Source organism: Bubalus kerabau, chromosome 16, assembly GCF_029407905.1.
Source record: "Bubalus kerabau isolate K-KA32 ecotype Philippines breed swamp buffalo chromosome 16, PCC_UOA_SB_1v2, whole genome shotgun sequence".
Classification (NCBI taxonomy): domain Eukaryota; kingdom Metazoa; phylum Chordata; class Mammalia; order Artiodactyla; family Bovidae; genus Bubalus; species Bubalus kerabau.
The window spans coordinates 18499870-18520654 of NC_073639.1; the positions used below are offsets into that span (position 1 = coordinate 18499870).

The 20785-nt window shown below is 40.1% G+C and overlaps 1 protein-coding gene across 8 annotated transcripts in view; it reads right to left on the reverse strand.

The window, feature by feature from the left end:
• Positions 1-20785, reverse strand: part of GAB1 (GRB2 associated binding protein 1) — a 126981-nt gene that overhangs the window by 11821 nt on the left and 94375 nt on the right. For 6 of the 8 annotated variants that reach the window (XM_055550254.1, XM_055550249.1, XM_055550256.1 and 3 more), the window contains 5 exons: positions 13444-13669; positions 13019-13099; positions 8539-9140; positions 7016-7101; positions 6521-6824 (listed from right to left, as the gene is read on the reverse strand). In XM_055550254.1, the coding sequence (XP_055406229.1) occupies positions 6521-6824; positions 7016-7101; positions 8539-9140; positions 13019-13099; positions 13444-13669 (1299 nt within the window). The remainder of the gene's footprint in view (positions 1-6520; positions 6825-7015; positions 7102-8538; positions 9141-13018; positions 13100-13443; positions 13670-20785) is intronic. The other 2 variants (XM_055550255.1, XM_055550253.1) reach the window with 1 other exon arrangement.

Genomic DNA, 20785 nt, shown 5'->3' on the forward strand with positions numbered 1-20785 from the left:
ATGCAGCCAAGAAAATGACAAAATCTGAAGTCTGAAGCTCTTCCTTCCATTTTTAATGTGCACTTTATTTACTTACCTGGTTTGTTTTTCAGAAAATGATGAACTCACATCATATGGCTAAATGACCTCCATCTATACTTCAAGTGCCCTCCAAGCTTGTAAAAAAAATCACTCTAGGTCCCTGACTGGAGGCAGCAATGAGAACCACAAAAAGGACTTCTGTTAATGCCTTTCTGTCTGATCATCTCTAAAGTAAGGCTTCTAGAACCCTGGGTTTTGAAAACCTGGCAAAGCACTCTTCAAAGAAGATACTGAAGCAGCAGTATGATTGTATAACATTGTACATTAAAAAAAATACCATTTTTCCCCTATCATAGCCTTAAATCTTAGAATGAACTTTCTAGAGGCTAATCTGAGTATGTTACTTGCCTCCCTAAAACCTTTCAGTTTCGTTCTCAGAATAAAGCCCGAACTCATTAGCATGGACTATTAGAGCCCCCAGGAGCCAGCACCTGCCAGGCCTTTGGCATTCCTTCCTGCATTCTTAACTTCCTCCCTCCCACCCAAGCCAGTCCTGTGTTCCCCCTGGTACGCTGCTGATTCTAACTAGAAGATCATCTATCATCATTTAATTGCCATTCATCCTTTCAGACTTTCCTCGGAGGAGGGAGCTAACAGTGCCTAGAGCTTACCTCAACCACAGTGCCTTTCTGTGCTAATTATGATAATGTGTTTACTCTTCTACCTCCTCCAGTAAACTGGGAGCTTCTAAATTACCCTTTCTTCCTTCCGCTTCAAGACCTCAGACCTATCTGAAGGTATATTCTATCACAGGGAGACCCTTCAATCTGTTTTGATGAACTGTTGATCTCTTAAAGCTTAATCTGATAGTGGTGTTTAATCTGATCAATGTTATAATTTTGTGTTTGTCTTGAAAGAGGAAAAAACAAAAAACAACTGAATGTTGTTTTACAAGTGGATCATTCCAAATATGGTCAAGGCAGTCAGTCATACGAGGTGTCAAGCTTCAAAGAAGCAAATGCAATACTTTTTGAAAAGTCCACACACGATTAAGTATTATTTTATTTTAAATTGCTTTTTATTAATTTTTTTTTCATTGCACCGCAGGGTATGCAGGATATTAGTTCCCCAACCAGGGATCAAACCTGTGTCCCTTGCATTGGGAGCAAGGAGTCTTCACCACTGGACTCCCAGAGAAAACTCAAGTATTATTTTTACTTACCTAGATTCAACTCAAAGTGGAAAATTTATTTTCTCTATCATTATAGGTTTAACTTAGCCTGTTTACTCATCTGAAGTTTCAAAGATGATGCTACTATTTCCAGTAGGCATCTCAAAAACCAAGAAAGAAGAAAAATAATTCATAATATTATTAGTCTCTGTTAATTCCAAGAAGTAATCAAGGTAGCACACTGAAAAACTTTTACACTTGTTTGAATGGTCTTATTATACAAAGGGGACTATAATTGTGGTAATTATAATGGAGAGCATTAGTTGCTCAGATGTGTCCGACTCTTTTGGGACCCCATGAACTGTAGCCTGCCAGGCTCCTCTGGTCCATGGGATTTCCCAGGCAAGAATACTGGAGTGGGTTGCCATTTCCTCCTCCAGAGGATCTTCCCAGCCCAGAGATCGAACTTGGGTCTCCTGCACTGCAGATGGAGATGCATTTACCTGCTGAGGCATCATAATGGAAGGTCAGGAAAAGGAAAAAAAGCCCAAAGGCAGAGGCTGTGCTGTAAATATGCCCTCTATACTCATGTCCTTTAAACTGTAACCATCAATCCACAAATCTGACTTGAGTCAAACCTTAATACTTGCTTATATTTACTGGTGTCATTCATTTATCCATCTTTCAAATATGTATTATAGTACAAACACCATCTTTAAAAAAGCATGTTAATTTTTAAAAACATTCAAAAAACTTCTTTAGAAGCTCCCTTGAAAAAAATATTCTTATCTAAGATACCAGTGTGCCAAAAGGATCTACCTAGGGAAGCTGCTCAATACATCTTCTGGGTGCTTCCTACACCAAAGTGAAGATCCAGCCAGACATGAAGATACTTTAACCAAACTTATGTACAGAAACACCAGAAGTAACCTCACACCGCTTTTGTGAAAAACCAGTACAACTATTAGTGGTTGGAACTACTGTAGAAAGCCACAAATGGGCAAAGCCAAATGAAACAAAGTAAAAAGACAGCATATCTGAGGCTTGAACAGCTGCTATTAATATATCATGTTAGAATGAGACTGAATGAGCCTAGTGAAGTGCAGGGATGAAAGCTGGTAGGTTTATGTAAGGACTTATTTTAAGAGAAATCACAATATTTCACAGCAATTTCCCCAACTTTAAAAAATTGCTTTTCCATTGAAATATGAAAGTTCCAATTGAGGCAATCAAAACAGAATTTGTCCTGCATTTCCAATGACTCATCTGCTTTCCTAATATTTAATACAATACATGTAAATGATGATTTTCTCCTCTATTAATACATAAGGCATGGCTCAGAAAAACTATTCTTGTGACAGAAATAGTATGGGTGAACATATAGCTACTACAGTTGGGTGATGGATAAAGGATCCATGAAAATACATTAAATGTAAGTGTTTAAAACACGTATGTATTTCTGCAGCTTCAATTACTCAGAAGTATTTGAAAAACTCATCTGTTAACTACAGATGGGTTAATTACAGCAGCTGACATCTATAATTAGGGGTAGAAACAAGACTAGGATGTCACTCATCCACTGTAGACCCTTCCCAAAAACACAATCACATAAACGGGTTATATTGGGTGTTGAATTGGTTATATTGAGTTTTGAAACTAAGGAAGCCGTATTTTATAGAGCTAGGTTTGCTTATTATGAGGTTTAGTTAATAAGAGATACTAGAATAACAGATGGAGTCATATATCTGATGTCACAAAATCTGAAATGAAAACAGACTCATGAGATACTATGCACAGTGAGAAAAATTTCAGGACAGTTTTATAGGTTAAGTTTTTTGTTTTTAAATGTATGCCAATTAACTTTTTAAAAAGTATTTTAAAGTCTTTATTGAATTTGTTACACTATTGCTTCTGTTTTGATTCTTTTTTAGTCCTGAGGCATATGAAATCTTAGTTTCCCAACCAGGGATTGAACCCACACTCCTGAGTTGGAAAGTGAGGTCTTAGCCACTGGACCACCAAGGAAATCTCTACAGTTTAAGATTTTAAGGATAAACTTTTCTCTAAGATCTGAATATTAAAACGTTTTTCTCAAATAGTTATAACTTTCTAAAAAGTGAGTTGATAACGTGTGCCCTGCAGGATTAAATACTTTCCCATGCTTCCTCTCATATCATATTAATTTTCAAAAGTAGAACAGTGCTAAAGAACAGCAAAACACATTTTTTTTTTCTATTTGCATGCAGTATTTCCAGGTGGTACTAGTGGTAAAGAACCCTCCTGCCAATGCAGGACAGTTTTCCTGGATGGGGAGATCCCCTGGAGGAGGGCATGGCAATCCACTCCAATATACTTGCCTGGAGAATCCCATGGACAGAGGAGCCTGGCGGACTACAGTCCATGGGGTCTCAGAGTCAGAGATGACCAAAGCAACTCAGCACAGCATGTGCACATTTACTAATTATCATGGAAACTTTTTGAGGTAAGCAAGGTAGATTTGTTATCCCAATTTTACAGATGAGGAAACCAAGTCCCTGAGGGCCACAAGGGACAAGGGACTTGACCAAGGCTCACAGCTGGGGACTGATGGAACTGGTACCCAGAAAACACTTCTTATTTTCTTTAAATTACTATGACTTTAGTAACCTCTTTACTGTTTTGCTAAACCTGTTCTCCTTTTTTTCTTATTTTCTTTGCCAAAAACTATGTGGACATTTTATTCTGGGTGCTTTTTTAGTTCATTTCGTATCTAAGCAATGATGCCAAATCAGTCATCTGACCCATGAGCTCAGGACTGTCTTTTAATAATTCAGCTTATTTGTTTTTCCCTGCTGTGCCATGTAACTTGTGGGCTCTTAGTTCCCCTACCAGAGACTGAACTCAGGCCTTCAACAGTGAAAGCACAGTATCCTAACCACAGGGCCACAAGGGAAGTCCCTCAGCTCATTTTTTAAAGACGAAACAGAATCTTTAAAAGTAACTAAGGAATCTGCTTTGTTCTGTTCTATAGTAGAGTCGCCATAGGTTGGGTCAGAGGACTAGGATAACCTCTCATGTACTAGAACATATAGTACTTCCACTACATACATAGGGAGGTATAATTATGCATACATGCAATACATATGATGTACAGTACACATGCCATATCATTATGCTCTGTACATAAAGTAATATACACGATAATGCATTCAGGGTCCATGAACTCTGTCAGACCTAGATGATACTAAAAGTGTATGTATTTACATATGTTTCACTATGATCCTGCAACTTTTCCATATCAATAGGAATCTTTTCTGATTCTGTGTTGTGCTTACCACATGGAACCATGAACCATGAAATACACTGGGAATTTTCAAGCTGTGCTCTCCTGAGCCAGAAGGGAGCAAAGCCCGAAGGACTAATGGCTCTGTCCCTCACCCAAACCACTCCACCTCCATAGTTATGTAGGGACCTCAGCATATAAAACCGTTCCATCTGGTGTCAAAAGCTAGCGATCTGCTGCTCATGTGCGATAATTTAGAGGAAAACAAGAAAAGAATCGGTTGAGTGTTAAAATGAAGATCTCTTTCACAGAGTTCAATAACACTTCCATCTTAATCCTTCCACTATCTGCAGGCGCAATTATAAATCTATCCATGCCCAAACATATGTTTGTTTGTTGTAGGCAAAGAATAAAATGACTAGTGATGTCTAAATAGATTTTAAAGCAAATGAAGACCAAGAGAAACAAGAAGAGAAGTTATCACATAAAAAGCCTGGGACACTCACGCCCTTTCTAAATCAGCCAGCCCCGATCGTGGCCCTGCTGCCAGGGCCGTGTGGATGGCCAGGGGTGTGGCACATGACCGACGGACTGACCAGCTGTCTGACCGAAGATGGGCACTTGACCCAAAGGCGGCCCGCACGTGGGCTGGCCTCCAAATCCATAGTGTGGACAGACAAATGAGACCCATCCGACGGCGGCTGAGCGAGCTGGTAAGTCAATAATGAACAAGGCAATTTGCAGGGGACGTGGAAGCTGTGAGGGCCCATAAAAAGCAGCCACGGGGCAGCAACAAAGAAAACAGGAAAGAAGGGAAGAATGTGAGGGAGAAGCAAGGAGGATCAAAGACCTTCCAGAGGACAGAAATGCAGGGAAGGCAGGACAAAGCGACAGCCGCTGAGCACTGTCTCAGCTGCCACTCACCTTCTCTGTTCATTTACTTAACAGCAGAACAAAATAAAGCTCATTCTCTTGAAGATATATCGTACTCTCAGTCTCTATTTCCTACACGGGGAACTTAACTAGAATAACTATTAAAGATCCAAGGCCAGGTTAATGAGAAGTTTACACAAACATTAACATGCTTTTAAAAAATCTACATACAGCACATGAGACTTTTCAAATGTGCTGGATGCCCCAGAGATGGTGCCCCGCATCCCACCGCCAACATACTAACTTTTTTGGTTGCCAAGATTAAATCACACCAGCAGCATGCTGGTTTTAACCACCTGAATCCAAAATTTAAAAACGTGGGTATATATGACCATTTTGGCTGCAAAGTTTCTTTTACATTGAGTTCTTGACAAACCATGCCACCTTAGAATTTAATGTTACTTAAGAAGCCCAGGACAAAAGAATAGACCAGAAGCATTTGCTTATACCCCAGCCAAGGCAGAATCATTTTTCAGAAGTTGTTATATGAACAGAATACAAAGAGTATACAAGCAACCTTGCTGTTCTTAAAGAATGACATCAAGTGCACTAATAATCTCGAGTCTGCTTTGATATCAAATACTCTGGAGAAGAGGTTACCAAAGGGAAGAAAAGACCATATCTAGCTTGTAAAAGTGTGTGGTATGGTCTGCAATATTCTGTTGTTTCAAATAATTAAATTAGCTAGTACAGCTTAGAAATCAAAAGATAATACAAGTAGAACCCCCAACTTTGGACTTCTTTTGATAATCAGAATATTTTCCTCTAGGAGCTATGTTAATTTCACAAGTTCACAAAGGGCTGCCGCCATGCAATGGTTAATTACTCCATTTGGATGGAGCAAGGGCATTTCAGTTTTTCCTAACTATCTGACGCTGCTTGCCAATCCTGGTGAATGTTTTAGTTTGTAACCTCTGCTCTAGAGATAGGAGACTTAAAATCATACAGCATCAACATAGGAGATAACAATTATTAATCTCTAAAAAGGAATACCACTAAAACAAGTGGATGACTAAGGTAATGTGAAATACTTCAGAATTACTAGTCCTGATTCCGTTTTGGATTTAATGATAGTTAAATGCGGATCTAAACTGGCGACCCCTGCTCCTTTTGCCATGCCATGCTCTCCTTACCTTTTCTGTCTGGTTTGAGGTTCCGATCCACAGGGGGTGGTTCACAGTCTGCAACAGGAACTGGCCTTCTGGGAGGGGTCTTGGGGCTGGACCTGAAGCCCATATGAGCGGGAGGAGGCACTTGCATTCCAAATGAAGAAAAGTCAAATGTCCCTGGAGTCATTGGAACATAATTTGCTTCCTGAATTGGTTCTGTGAAACTGCTGGAATGTTGTCGTGGTGGAGAGTTGGGATTCATGGGCACGTAATTTTCATCCAGTTCTTCACTTGATACACTTCCCGCTGTCAATATGTTTTTGATTTTCTAAAACACACATGCGTTTCTTTTAATAAGCAAGAACTGTTGTCAAACGGGAAAACATATTTGTAAGTCACGCCTATTCATGTGGATCTGAAGGGACTTTTATTTCAGGATCTCATTTAGTCTCAGGGCCCTACGTGTAAAGGTTTGGACAATGAAATACAATTGATGATGCCAAGGTCAATTATACTTACAAAATGGTTGTGGAAGCCTTCGAGTGAACTAGATCTATCACTTGGAAATGTTCGTGGAGTATCATAGCAGTCTTGAGAACTAGCATCTGAAACAGAGAACAAACTATCAATTTTCTCCCCATCTCTGCCAGTTCTCAGGGTAAGCAGGCATGACCTTCTCTCTCTCTTTTCATGTATTCATGCTTCACACACATAAATTCTAAAGAGGATGCTCACAAAGAAAAATATCTTGAATTGAAAGATTAAATAACTAGAAAATGCAGACACTTATAGGCTAACCAGTACTGGTATTTGATTATGACACTGAGACAGGTTATCTAAAGATGGAAAAAGAAATACTTCTACTTCCTCATCTTTTGCACCCTTGGGTCCAACTGACATCTCACTAACTTATAACTACCTCAAGATACATTACAGCCACTTCGAGGACTAAGTTAGAAATTGGTACTGAATGGCTAGACAAGTATTGGTACAAGCACCATTCACAACACATCAGATCTTCATCTTCTTTAAAACAACTGGATAACTCTTATCATGAAATCCAAAAGTGTCAGCACATAGTTTTTAGGGTCTGTGCCTTTTAAACTTTTTTTTTTTTTAATTTTCAGATCTCTAAGAACCTCAGAATCTAACCAAGATTCAATGGTACAGAAATTGGTAAAATGACTAGGGGTAAGGGGAGAGAAGATTAACAGCTTTAAAAATAAATAAAACCAAATAAACAAAAAGCAGAATGACTTGATTGGAACTGAGTACCAACTGGCAGACACAGTGTAAAAACTGTTATCTGGGAAGGAAACGAACAGAGCCCTGAGTACCACCTGGTAGACACAGTGTAAAAACTGTTGATCAGGGAAGGAAGGAAACAAAGCCAAACAGATGTAACACAGCAGTGGCCGTACCAGGACACAAATACAGGAAAGGGCATGACCCGGCAAGGCTTTGTGGCTGGTCCATTTCCTGTTCCTCTGCCCCACGGGTCTGCTCACCCAGGATACAGAGAAAGGGAGAAAGAGGGCTGCAGGCTTCCTGAAGCCTAAAATATTACCAAGGCCATACTTCTTCAGGGATGTAAAACTCCTCCTCTTCTTCCCTTACAGCAAAACACGCATAGAGGCACATGCCGAACACACAAACATACTTCCCAGGATTCACTGAGACTCTGACACCTTTGGTATCTCAGTGGATACCTGCAGCGCTGAAGGAAAAAGGGACTGTCTTTTAACATCACACTTTGCTTCCAAGAACAAAAAGAAGTTTTGGGGACTTCTCTGGTGGTCCAGTGATTAAGGCTCCCGGCTTCCAGTGCCTGGGTCACAGGTTCGACCCCTGGTGGGGGAACTAAGATCCCACCTGCCACAAAGTGCAGCAAAAAAATTAAAAAATAAATAAGTAAAACAAACAAAACATCTTGGGGGAAAAAACACAAAACAAACTGCAGGAGAAAATGTTAAAAAAAAAAGAGAGAGAGAGAGATTTTCTACCATTAACCTCTAACCCGGCAGAAGCCCATGGGTGCTGACCTTTTCGCAATTTGTTCAGGTCCACAGTGGAAATGGTATTGCTACGTGAGGGCGGCAGCCCAGCTGTTGGGATACAGTAACTGCTGTCAGTGTCCGAGGCCGTGCGTGTGATGCTACACGTGTCCACAGGAGATCGGTCATGAGCTGGATGCGGTTTTGGTGGCCGAGGTGGAGGAATATCTGGAATAGTGTCTAGCTTTGACGTCTGCCCCAAGGTGCCTTCTGGAAATGTTCGTGGAATCTGGTAAGTATTACCAGGTGTTGGAGGAATGTCATAACTAATAGATACATGCCTCATTTGAGGCTCCACGCTCGAGGTCCCAGACGGGGTGTTAAAAACATACAGTTCTCCGTCTGCTTCGGTACTCGATGGAGACACCTTTGGTAAAACGTCGTGGGAGTAACTGCGGGGCAGGTTGTAAAGGCTGGAGTCTACGGACAGGGATGCAGCGCGAGACGGTGGAGAGTCGTACATCATGTGCTGCTGGAAAAAGCCGTTCACTCCATGTTTGCTCTGGGAGGAAGCGGGGTTTTTATGAGAAGGGACGTTATCATTGCAGTCGGTTTCCGAAGAGGTGGGTTTTGCAGAATCAGCGTGCGTTCTAAATAAAAATGGTTAATGACAGAAGAGAAAACACAGTGAAGACCTAGGACTACATTTTAGTAAATATACTTCTAGCTTAGCAATCAAAATCCATGGCTTTTTCTCATTCGATTTTTTAGTGTGTGTGATCCATCCGATTGGAAGCACGAATGTTCCTGAGTTTTTTACGATTATGCACCAGATAATAATACCGCCACCGCAAAACCAAAAGCATTCTCCCTAATTCCTGTTCTGTACCTGCCCACACCCTCAACTCCACCTATGAATTCCACACATAAAACCACAATTCCTGAAGCACTGTAATTAGAAAGGTACAAAATTCAGAGGAAGGTAAATGATTAAGGCACAGGACACTGGGAAAAGCATTTCCTCTGAAGAGCATGCAAAAACTTCATACCAATAGTTTATCAAGGTGATCCTTAGCTCTTTAGCTCACCTGTGGCACTCTGTTATCAAACCTAACGATGACCTGGTATTGAATGAATTCAGTGTGATCTACAAGGTGTCAACGCAATAGGTTCTGCGTATCTTCCTTTCTACTAATTTTCTTTAACAGATATTTAGCCAATGTCATAGGATCAAAGGATCAAAATACAAGCCATGGGGTTAGTCAACTCCAAACAATAATTCACCTTAAGAAATTTCACTAGAGTGTCTTTTATACTTTGGGTGCATTTTCAGTCTCTGTATTTTGTGGTATCACAAAATTTGGGAGTAAGTCAAAATGCTACCAATACCAGGGTATTTGTCTTTCCTTAATGCTAAACTAGATACCTTAACTACCTATGTGTGTTGTTCAAAGTCCTGGAGGAACTTAAACTCAGTATTTAAAAAATAGTAACTTGTGATAGTTCTTTTCAAGGGCATATCTTCCTGACATCTTGGTAACATCTGGCATGGGGTATTACATTTATTCACTGAAACTCTCCCCTCCCGCCCAGTATCACAGGAACTTGACTGCAATATCCTGACTTTCCTTCTTCCTCACTGATTATGCCCTTGTTTCACTGATCAACCCTTTCTTTCTATATGTCCACCTGGAAGTGGCTATCAGGAAATAGTCCTCTAAGTCTTTATCGCACACACCATTAAGAAATCCTCCTTTCCTGTAACTTCATCTCTACTGAATGCTGACGACTCCCATCTTCTCACCAAACTCTGAGTCCCATATCTGCAAACGGTTCAAATTTATTTCCACTTGCTTATCCCAGAGTTCCCTTGCTCATGTGTACATCAAACTAAACTTACTTCTCAAATTGGTGGCCCCTTCTGACTTGCCTTGACAAGAAATGTCTTTATCTGGATTGTCTAAATTTGGAACCCCATCAGCTTTGATTCATTCTCTCTGATCACCACCATCGCTTGGGCACAAAGTCCTTCTTTCTACCCAAGTTATCTATTCCCCTTCTCTGTTCCCACTGTCACCACCCAAGTTCACGTCTGGGTCTCTGCTGAAATCTCCAACACTGGACCTTCCTCAGTAAACGTCTCTCCTCTAGTTTCTCCCTCTTCCAATATATCCATGGTACCACCCACAGGACCAAGACTGTTGGAAGGTCAATATTTTCAAAACCTGGTTTTCATGTCACTCATCTAATTCAGAGAAAATCCTGTTAAGAGTTCCTACAGTCTACGGGAACTACAAAAAGCCTACAAACTACTCTACTTGGCACTGAGACTACTATTAATAGCCTGGTTCCACCTTGCAGGTCCAATCTTACGACCTACTGGTTCCTCAGTGGACCCCTTCACTCCAAGCAGGCTCTCTTCCTTACTGTCTTCCTCTGCTGGCTCTCATCTTCACTTTCCCTTGCCCTTAGGCTATCTTTACATACATTTTTCATGACTGTCTCCTGCCACCAGCTACGTATGGTTCAAAGCCTACTCCTCTTACGAAGCGTCTCGTCCTCCATCTTGAAAACATACGCACTGTCCTTTCTAGGAATTTCTAACCCATATTCTAAAATATGCATTTCATTTAATTCAAACGTGAAGAGGAAGCTAGAGGTGCAATGAGTACTAGATTCCCTGTCCTTGACTGGTTTCGAGTTTAATAGAGAATAAATGCAGCTAGCAAGTTACTTCCGATTCTGGGAGACATGGAGGCACACCTGGGATGCTGTGAAAACCCAGAGACATTTAATCCTGCCTGGATGTCTGGGGGAAGGTCTCCTGGAGGAACAGAAGTCTGAGCTCAGTCTTGCAGGACAAACATAGTTCTAAGGCAATGCTCACATCTTGCCTTCATCTGTAAGTACCTTCATGCTTTACTCTGAAACTCTGAAGGTGACTGCGCCTGAGGGGGCCGTATCTTAGAGCATTAGTTTGTACCTTTCTAGAGCCTGCGAAACGGTGAGCCCATAGTGGATACTTCACAAGTATTTGCTATGGAACTGTCACTTTTGCAAAATACAGATACAAAATATATGAGAGTAATGATTTTGAGCATAATTTCTGTGACAATACGAAAGCCGTGATACCAGTGAGATTGATGAAAGACACTACATAAAAGAAAATGTACTGAAAACTGTCACTTAGCTGTTGGCTTTTAAAAAGGCAGATACGGAAAAATAATTGTGGAGTTCCCTAAAATAAAATCTTAGTTAGTAGCATATGCAACAAAGTTGCGAGTGTGTAATTTTAAAGTCTCACAGCAAACAAGCAAAATCAAGTTAGAATTTTATATTATTTACTTGTGATGATTTATAATTTTCTGTCTACTTTTACAGGTAAAATCCCATTATAACAAATATATAGAAACGTATCTTTGGAAGGTTTGTGAGCTTCTTCCGCTATCCCAGGGAATGGTTCTCAGAAACTAATTTATGGATCTTAACAAATTCTATATAAAAATTTTTGAACAAGGAGTTTGTATGATCCTAGGGTCCAATAACAGTCATTTCCTACATGAAAAAAAAAATCTTTTTTTGTTACAAAAATAATTCTGGAATCTAATATGTTTAAAAAATATCACATTTCAATGCAATTTGCATCCTCCTTAAATAATGCAAATTAACACAAGAAATATACCCAATATTACTAGTTCTGGGAAAGATTGAGGGCAAAAGGAGAAAGGTATGACAGAGAATGAGATGGTTGGATGGCATCACTGATTCAAATGGTCATGAGTTTGAGCAAACTCAGGGAGATAGTGAGACAGGGAAGCCTGGCATGACGCAGTTCATAGGGTCGCAAAGAGTCGGACATGACTCAGCAACTGGAAAACAACATTACTAGGTGTCATACAGCTGTTAATGGTACCACAGGCATCCTGATCATCTGTTTCTGCCTCCACTCTCATTATTACTTCCAGCCTCCAGTTATCAACATCAAATGAGACGAATAACCAAATTAAAATATAATTAAAAGAAGAGAGGGGTCTGGGAGCAGAGGTAAAGATGACAGGGAGGGACTTCCTTGGTGGTCCAGTGGTGGGCTTTACCTTCCAATGCAGGGAGTGCAGGTTTGATTCCTAGTTAGGGAACTAAGATCCCACATGCCTAGCGGCCAAAAAACCAAAACAGAAAACAGAAACAATATTGTAACAAATTCCATAAAGACTTAAAAAATGGGGCGCATTAAAAAAAAAGGTGACAGGGAAACCAAGAGCTTGGGGAAAGGTTTTATACTTTTGGTCAAGGGCTGAAACCCATATACTTCATTCTACTTAAAAATCTGTTAAGTCAAGGCATGTGGTAAGCTCTGCTTCATGGCCAGGTGTGAAGATTTGAAAGTTTCAATGTTTTTAGCAATATATTTGATTTTGCCAAATTTCAGTAACATCTGATTTGTTAAATCCATAAAATTTGCTGTATTGGGATTTTACCTGTGTGATTAATTTCTCACACAGATTCAAAGCAACCACAACACACTCACTGCAATGGAATCGTTTTGCTTTCAAAATCTTCTAGCAGTAGGTATTCCTCTCCTTCTTCAGAAACAAAAGATGACCCTTGGCTGGTTTACAATCACATAAGAAATGGAGCAAGATCACCATTTATAAATCAGTGACATCTGTTAAGCAAGTAACACTGTGAGTCCGTAACAAAGACTAAGACCCAGGAGACAGATTTCCAAAAAAAGCCATGAAGGCATGAGAGTTCTTTGCCAAAAAATGATCAACAATGTGTTTCTTCAATAAAATCTCAATATCAGAAATCATTAGCGGAGGAACATCACCCTGAAGTGTAAGCCTAAGAGATGACCTTCTATAGATGGTTTAAGCCTTCAAATCAGGGTTAGAAAAGTTTCAAGGTGAGAGGCCTCAGTGTATGCACTCACAGGCACCACACGTGGTTTACCTGGTGGGTTCAGGCTTCTTGCTTTGACAGTTGATTAGCAAGAGGTAGTCTTGAGGATCCTCCTGGATGCCAAGGGTTTCCAGGTGTGGTGGAAGGCTGATGAGCTGATAGGGAGGCGGGGCAGCAGCAGCAGAGGCACCCACCTGGGAGGACGGTGGTGCGGTGCTTATCGCCAATGGTAAATCAGCTGGTGCCTGTAAGGAGCTGCCAGGTGCTTTCACAGGATCTGCAAAACCCAAGTGTGGCCATCACTGTCCATCCCATCTTAAGGTTTCTTTAACACAGCTCATTGAAAGTTTGGGGGTAAATCGTTTAACACAGAGGACCTGGATAAACTAGGACAAGGTCAGTTAAAATTCGTACCATGGAAATGGTAATGCTGATACAGAAAATTATTGGTTCTCATTAAAAGAGATCTGAAGATAGGGCTCTTTCTTCCAGATGCTCTTAAAACAAACAAACAAACAAACAAACAAAAAAACCCCATGGCTGGGAATTCCCTGGAGGTGCTTTCACTGCTGGGGCCTGGGTTCAATCCCTGGACAGGGAGCTAAGGTTCCAAACGCCACCAAAAAAAAGCCGCAGTTAACACTGCTTTGAAGACTTTGATTTTGAGGCTATTGGGAATGGAGATGTTAGCACAAGTAGCGGCAGATTTTTTTCCCCATGATAATCAAGTGGCAAAGCCAACCTTTCTAAGTCAAGCCAGCCTTCTAAGGAGACCCACTTTATTATATGGAATCTACAGGCACGTGATGCTGTATATACCAGGGCCAGCTCTTCTCCCCATGTTTATTGTGCTGTTCATTCTTTTCTTTGTACCTCTCAACTGACTAGGGAGAAATATGTCTAGTTCCAGGATTCACATTTAAGGAAACAGCTTTTCCCTCAGCTCATAGCCTTATTTTCCATTTACTGGATTTCTGTAGTACTTTCATGCAAAAGCAGTCAGCAGAGAAAGTAGTAATTTATTAAACACTTAACTGCATTCTGAGAAGACATGTGAAAATAGCTAAACTGTGTAATAAGTTATTTGAAAACAACTGGAAAGCCTAGAAAAAAAAAATCGCACTGTATTCACTGACAGCTATGGAAATTATTGAGGACCCAGGAGAAAAACTCTCTGTTAGTCTGGTTAGCAATACAAGGCTATAAATCCAGGGAAAAAGGATAAATGCTCATATTCAAATAAACAAATCTGTTTATATTAGAACAAAAAAGGCTGGGTTGAAACTGAGATTTTTCACAATAGAACATTACCTAAAGATGCTAAAACATGGTAAGAAGACTTAAAATGTTCTACAGAATAGAATAATAGGCAGGTTATTTGGTCTATCAATTCCCTAGGCAAGGGCTACACATCTGCTCTCCTCTGAATTCTACAGAGTAAGTCCACATGCTTTTGATGAGGTCTTTATGTATTCAACATTAACATCCACATATGCACTACAGCCAGGATTAAGTAACTCATTTCAAAACTCTTCTTCCTAGGCAGAGAAGCTCATATCCTAATGGTAAAGCCTGAATAATAACATGCGAGTATTGTATCTTTCACCCCGGCTAGCTCAGTTGGTAAAGAAACCGCCTGCAATGCAGGAGACCCTGTTCAATTCTTGGGTTGGGAAGATCCGCTGGAGAAGGGATAGACTACCCACTCCAGTATTCTTGAGCTTTCCTTGTGGCTCAGCTGGTAAAGAATCCACTTGCAATGTGGGAGACCTGGGTTCAATCCCTGGGTTGGGAAGATCCCCTGGAGAAGGGAAAGGCTACCCACTCCAGTACTGTGGCCTGGAGAATTCCATGGACTGTATAGTCCATGGGGTCACAAAAAGTCAGACATGATTGAGTGACTTTCACTTCACTTCACTGCCATTTTTGGGCTTCCCAGGTGGCTCAGTGGTAAAGAATCCACCTGCCAATGCAGGAGACATGGGTTCAAGCCCTGGGTTGGGAAGATCCCCTGGAGAAGGAAATGGCAACCCACTTCAGTATTCTTGCCTGAGAGGAAATCTCATGGATAGAGGAGCCTGGCGGGCTACAGTCCATGGGGTCGCAATGAGTCAGACATGACTGAGTGACTTTCCCTTTCAATTACGATAGGAATTCATTCATTCATTCTTTCTTATTTATGAAAGGCCAGAACAGAAGATGGTGGAAAAATAAAACATTCCAACATTTATATGAGATAATGCCATAATTTCATGAGAACTCATACGAACCTCATCATGTCTGATGTTGGTTATAAATAGTGTTTCTAACAAGCCTCATGAAATTTTTACTGCTTTGATTCTGTTACAAATATAAAGAGATTTATTCAAGGGGATTTAAAATGCCATAGATTTATCAGTGACTCAGAGGAAATCCTCGTGGAGTGTTCAACTTCAGAGAACTATGAAAAATATTTACCCTTTAGAGAGCTTAAGAAAAATACACACAACACTGAGGTGAGAAAAGCAGCAGAGAGATCACAGAGTAGTTGCTGCATCCCATGTACCCTCAAGGGTGTGTTTACAAGTCTATTTCACATACTTCTTTCTTTTGCCAGAGATTTGGTGAAATTGTACAATCCAGTTCAGTGTTTACTTCTGCCCAAACAAAATCAAACCAAACCCAGCCAAAACATTACTTGTATCAAACAGTATGAATTCTAGTTTTCCACTGTAATTCCTAAAACAACTTTTCCAGGTGGTTGTTTTCATAGACACACTTTTCCTATAGCAGAAACTACACTGGATGGCTACATACTAAATGAACTGAGTGATTCATCTTTAGTGGGAAAACAGTCACCCAGCTAAGCAATCAGTTTTGTCTCGCCTTGTTTTTATTAACACAATGGGACTATTTCATTTTTAACCTTCCATTTCTGCCACCTGTGAATGATGCAAGAGTCTCTCAATTTTCTGGAAGGAGGATGGGGATTGTTCACAATAAATGGCAAGAACTAGAAAGAAACTTCCATTATGTTCACTAGCTAGCTCATGGAAGAAAAGACCTTCAAACAGCCGTGAACAGCAATCCCAATCGTTCCAAAAAGCATTAACGACTTGGGACTCAGTCCCAAGTCTTCAACGTTTACTGTTTGGGATGACTTTACTCATGGTAATTCGACTATATACTCAAGTCTGCATATTTCAATGCCAGTATGGTGGTGTCTAGATATTCTATAACAGATTTCTAGCCAAAGTTAACCAACTGGTCTGAAAGAAGAACCTTCCTTTGACCTTACAAAGACATGGGATTAGCCCCCACTCGACCCTATGAGTAGTTGAGCAGACTGTGTTTATCACTTTCTGCCTCACTTGGGTTTCTGACTTACTGATCTTTCTAAGTAATACCAATATCGTGTTTCTGGGAATCAAACAGCAGCATAGGGTGTGCTTCTGTGTGTAAAATTATTTCCTGTCTCTTAATTCAGAAGGCATGAAGAGAATCATTAGCATGTAGTAAAGGCTTAATAAGCTACTGTAGCAAACTCTTAGTTGAATTTTACTTAGAAAGCTCATAAGGACTGCTAAGTCTTAACAAGTTTTCAGTGAACAGGAGTAGATTGTTCTTGAGGAGAACCACAAGTAATAGATTGGGTCACAGGATGCCTACCTTAATGCACAGATTTTTTACCTTTCTGCACATTATGGTTTCTGGAACCATAATGCTCTGGAGTAAGTGTTCCTCACACAAGACGGGATGGGGTGCCCAGATAATGCCTCGAAATATTCAAAATAATATATTTTTTAACCAAACATGTGCTTAAGCCCAGGGAAGCAATGACACTCTTTCTTATTGGTAAGGGAGAATGTTACAAAACTGACATGACAAGACCCTCTGAGTTTGTAACTACTGACATACCCTACCTGAGCAAGTGGTGCATACATGCTAAGTCACTTCAGTCGTGTCTGACTCTTAGCAACCCTGTGGACTCTAGCCCCACCAGGCTACATGGGATCCATGGGATTCTCCAGGCAAGAATACTGGAGTGGGTTGCTATGCCCTCCTCCAGGGGATCTTTCTGACCCAGGGATCAAACCCGTGTCTCTTATGTCTGCTGCATTCGCAGACAGGTTCTACGAGCACCACCTGGGAGGCCCAAGCATGTGGTAATAAAATAATTTACAATATATTCACACAGTGGTGGGCTACATAGAATGTAGAACTCCGCATGGAACATGGGCGGATCTCACAGACTTACTACTGGAAAAACGTCAGACTCAATGGTTTTATTTGTATAAACTTCAAGCATAAGCAAAACTATAGTGAGAGAAGCAAAATAATGGTTACATTTGAACTTCTTCCTGTGTTTTTACAAGGAAGACGCATGAGAAAACATTGTCGGGGATTGGATTTGTTCCATTTCTTGGTTTGAGTGGCGGGTTTCACAGATTTCTATTTCTACATCTAGATACAGAATGGATAAATAAAACTATATTGAACTGTACACTTTAGAACTGTACTTTTCACAGTAATTAAGTTATAGCTGAGTAAAAGAATAAATAAAAGGAAATTTAAGTCCCCCAATTAAGAAGCAGTGCTTTGCAGAAACGGGAGCAGGTGCATATCCTCACACATTAGTTTATCTACTTTTCTAAAAGCAGGACTATCAGACAATCACATTACTTTTTTTAAAGCCAGTATTATCCAGGCATTTTGAGAAAAGCAACTCAACTGATGAAGAGGCAGTTTTCTACACATGCACCTGAAATGAGACCAGGAGCCTTTGCGCCAAGCTGTGTTCAGCCCTAAGGCTGAGTTTCCTGGCACTTGTTTAGCAGATTTTATAGCTTCCACCTCAGTGTAGAAACAAAAATAAAACTGCACATTTCCAAGAAAAACAAAAGAAATTAGTTTCTAAGTCTCCAGACTACTAAATAAAAGCATTTATAGGAACCACACACAGTGCAATGAGCTAGAATTGAAAAACAGATTCAGCCTGCCAGCATTCTGAGTATTCAATAATAGCAATGGTCACCTGGGGCGGCGGAAATAACATGGTAATGATATTTTGAGAGGTTCCTGGAATCAAAACACAGGTCAGATTTTTCCCCTTTCCTTTTGTTTTCAGGGGAAAATTAGCTATTCTCCTAGGGATCGGGGACAGTTATGTTCTCAGACTGTAATAAGCATAGTCTATTTCTTTTCACATCTACTGAAACTAGTTACAGTGAAAAATCATTTTGTGTTATTAATTTTAAGCCAAGAGTGGGAGCAGGTTTGGCTGTCTGGAAAGGGAAGAGCCCAGGGCTCAGGGGACAGATCTAGGTAAAGACAAAAGCACCTATTATTTCGTGAGTGGGGGTGAGATCTATCTGGAAGCATGAGAGTATAAAGCAGGTAATAAAGTTAATGGAAGAACAAAGACATTTTGATATTTGCCTTGTCATATTCAACTGTATAAATGTGATCACAAAGGGTAACAGTAGTTCTCTGTAGTTTAGAATTTGATACAAATCTTTAAAGATCAGAATTTTTAAAAAGGCATCTAGCAAAGTCAGCTACTACAAATGAATAGGGGAACACAGTGGTTGGCTTTAAAGCCTTTTTGCAGTTTTGCTGCTGTGCATCAAAAACCAAAATTATGGAGCAAAGTAAAACTATTTGTGTGGATCCTTGATAGGACACAATGAAGACTGCTCATCTTTCACTGATTTACTCCAAGAAACTCAAGTCTCCAACACAGCCTAGTAAGACATTTCTAACTGTGGTTATTTGGGAGGTGGCCAAGATGAATTCGTAAAATATCTAAACTGTAGAATTGAAAAAATAAACACAGATGAATTCAGACATAGCTCAGGATCTAAAATTTAAAAGTACTGGCAAATTGAAACTCTTAGGGACTTGCTTTAATGAACAGAAAAGTCATTTGTGATTAGCATAGCTATTCTTGGTAACCAACTCAGCATATATACATCAAATTTGATTAATCATACTGAATTTGATTAATCATACATTTTCTTACGACCTCTCGCTTCATGGATACTGTGAAGATTACAAGTTCACAAATTGAGAGCTTCACTCAAGACAGATACACTTCTAATCTGTTTTATAAGGATTTGAGTTTTGCTACTGAAAGCTGGCTTTCAAGTTTTGAAACTTCCCCTTCCCTATACTAGGAAGTTTACGAAGTGAAAACAGGCATTGTAACCGATTTTGACTACTAATGCCACTGAAACCGTTCCATTAAGGACAAAAATTCAGCTCTCAGTACAGTATCAGTTATAGTCACAGAGCCATTTATAACTACCTAGGCTTTTCCTGGCCCTCCTGAGACAAAATCAGCTGCTTTGCTTTTTTTCCCGTTTAGCAGAGCACCTATCAACCTGCATTATATTTGCTAGTATTTGCCCCTCTACTACTAGACTGGGCTTCTGAGATGGTGCAAGTGGTAAAGGAACTGCCTCCCAATGCAGGAGACTTAAGAGTGGTGGGTTTGATCCCCTGGTTGGGAAGATCCCCTGCAGTAGGGAATGGCAACCCACTCCAGATTCTTGCCTAGGAAATCCCATGGACAGAGGCGCCTGGTGGGCCACAGTCCTTGTGGTCACAAAGAGTTGGACACAACTGAAGTGATTTAGCATGCATGCACTACTGTAAACTTTATGAAGGTAAGAAGTGTATTTACACACTCTCATGGTATCACACTTTAAAATACATGTATATTTTTATATATTATATAATATATTATATAGATTATACTAATTATACCAACTATACTAATATAGATTATATATTAATATTTTAATATATACTGAAGTATGACATATAAATATAAACATATGTATACACACACACACACACACGTGTATAACTTGTGCCATGCTGTGCTAAGTCATTTCAGTTGTGTCCGACTCTGTGACCCTATGGACTGTAGCCAACTAGGCTCCTCTGTCTATGGGATTGTCTAGGCAAGAAGATTTATCAACTGTAATGAATTATTCTGGGTATGAATGCTCTCTCATAAGATGCTCAGTTCTCTGCCTATAATACTTCATCTGTCTGTGTCCCTAACTAGTCACCTAATATATATTGGTTGAATGAATGCCCAAAGCCTAGCAGATCCCTGGCAAACTCGAATAACTGGGTATATTAATGAATCAGTTTTCTCAAGCAGACAAAACTTACCCACTTCCTCGAGCTGACTGGGTGGGTGTTCATCAAGTTCCCAGATGATAAGGACCATTCTAAGGTGGACACATAAACCAGACTCTATGCCTTCACACTTGTAAAGCTAATTTGGGATACCTGAGCATTAGACATTCTCATCTGGGGGGTGATCAACTCTAACCACCCTATGAAAGTGCTTCTAAAAAATTACGCACTCACGTTCCTTGACTGAAGAATGTACTAAGAG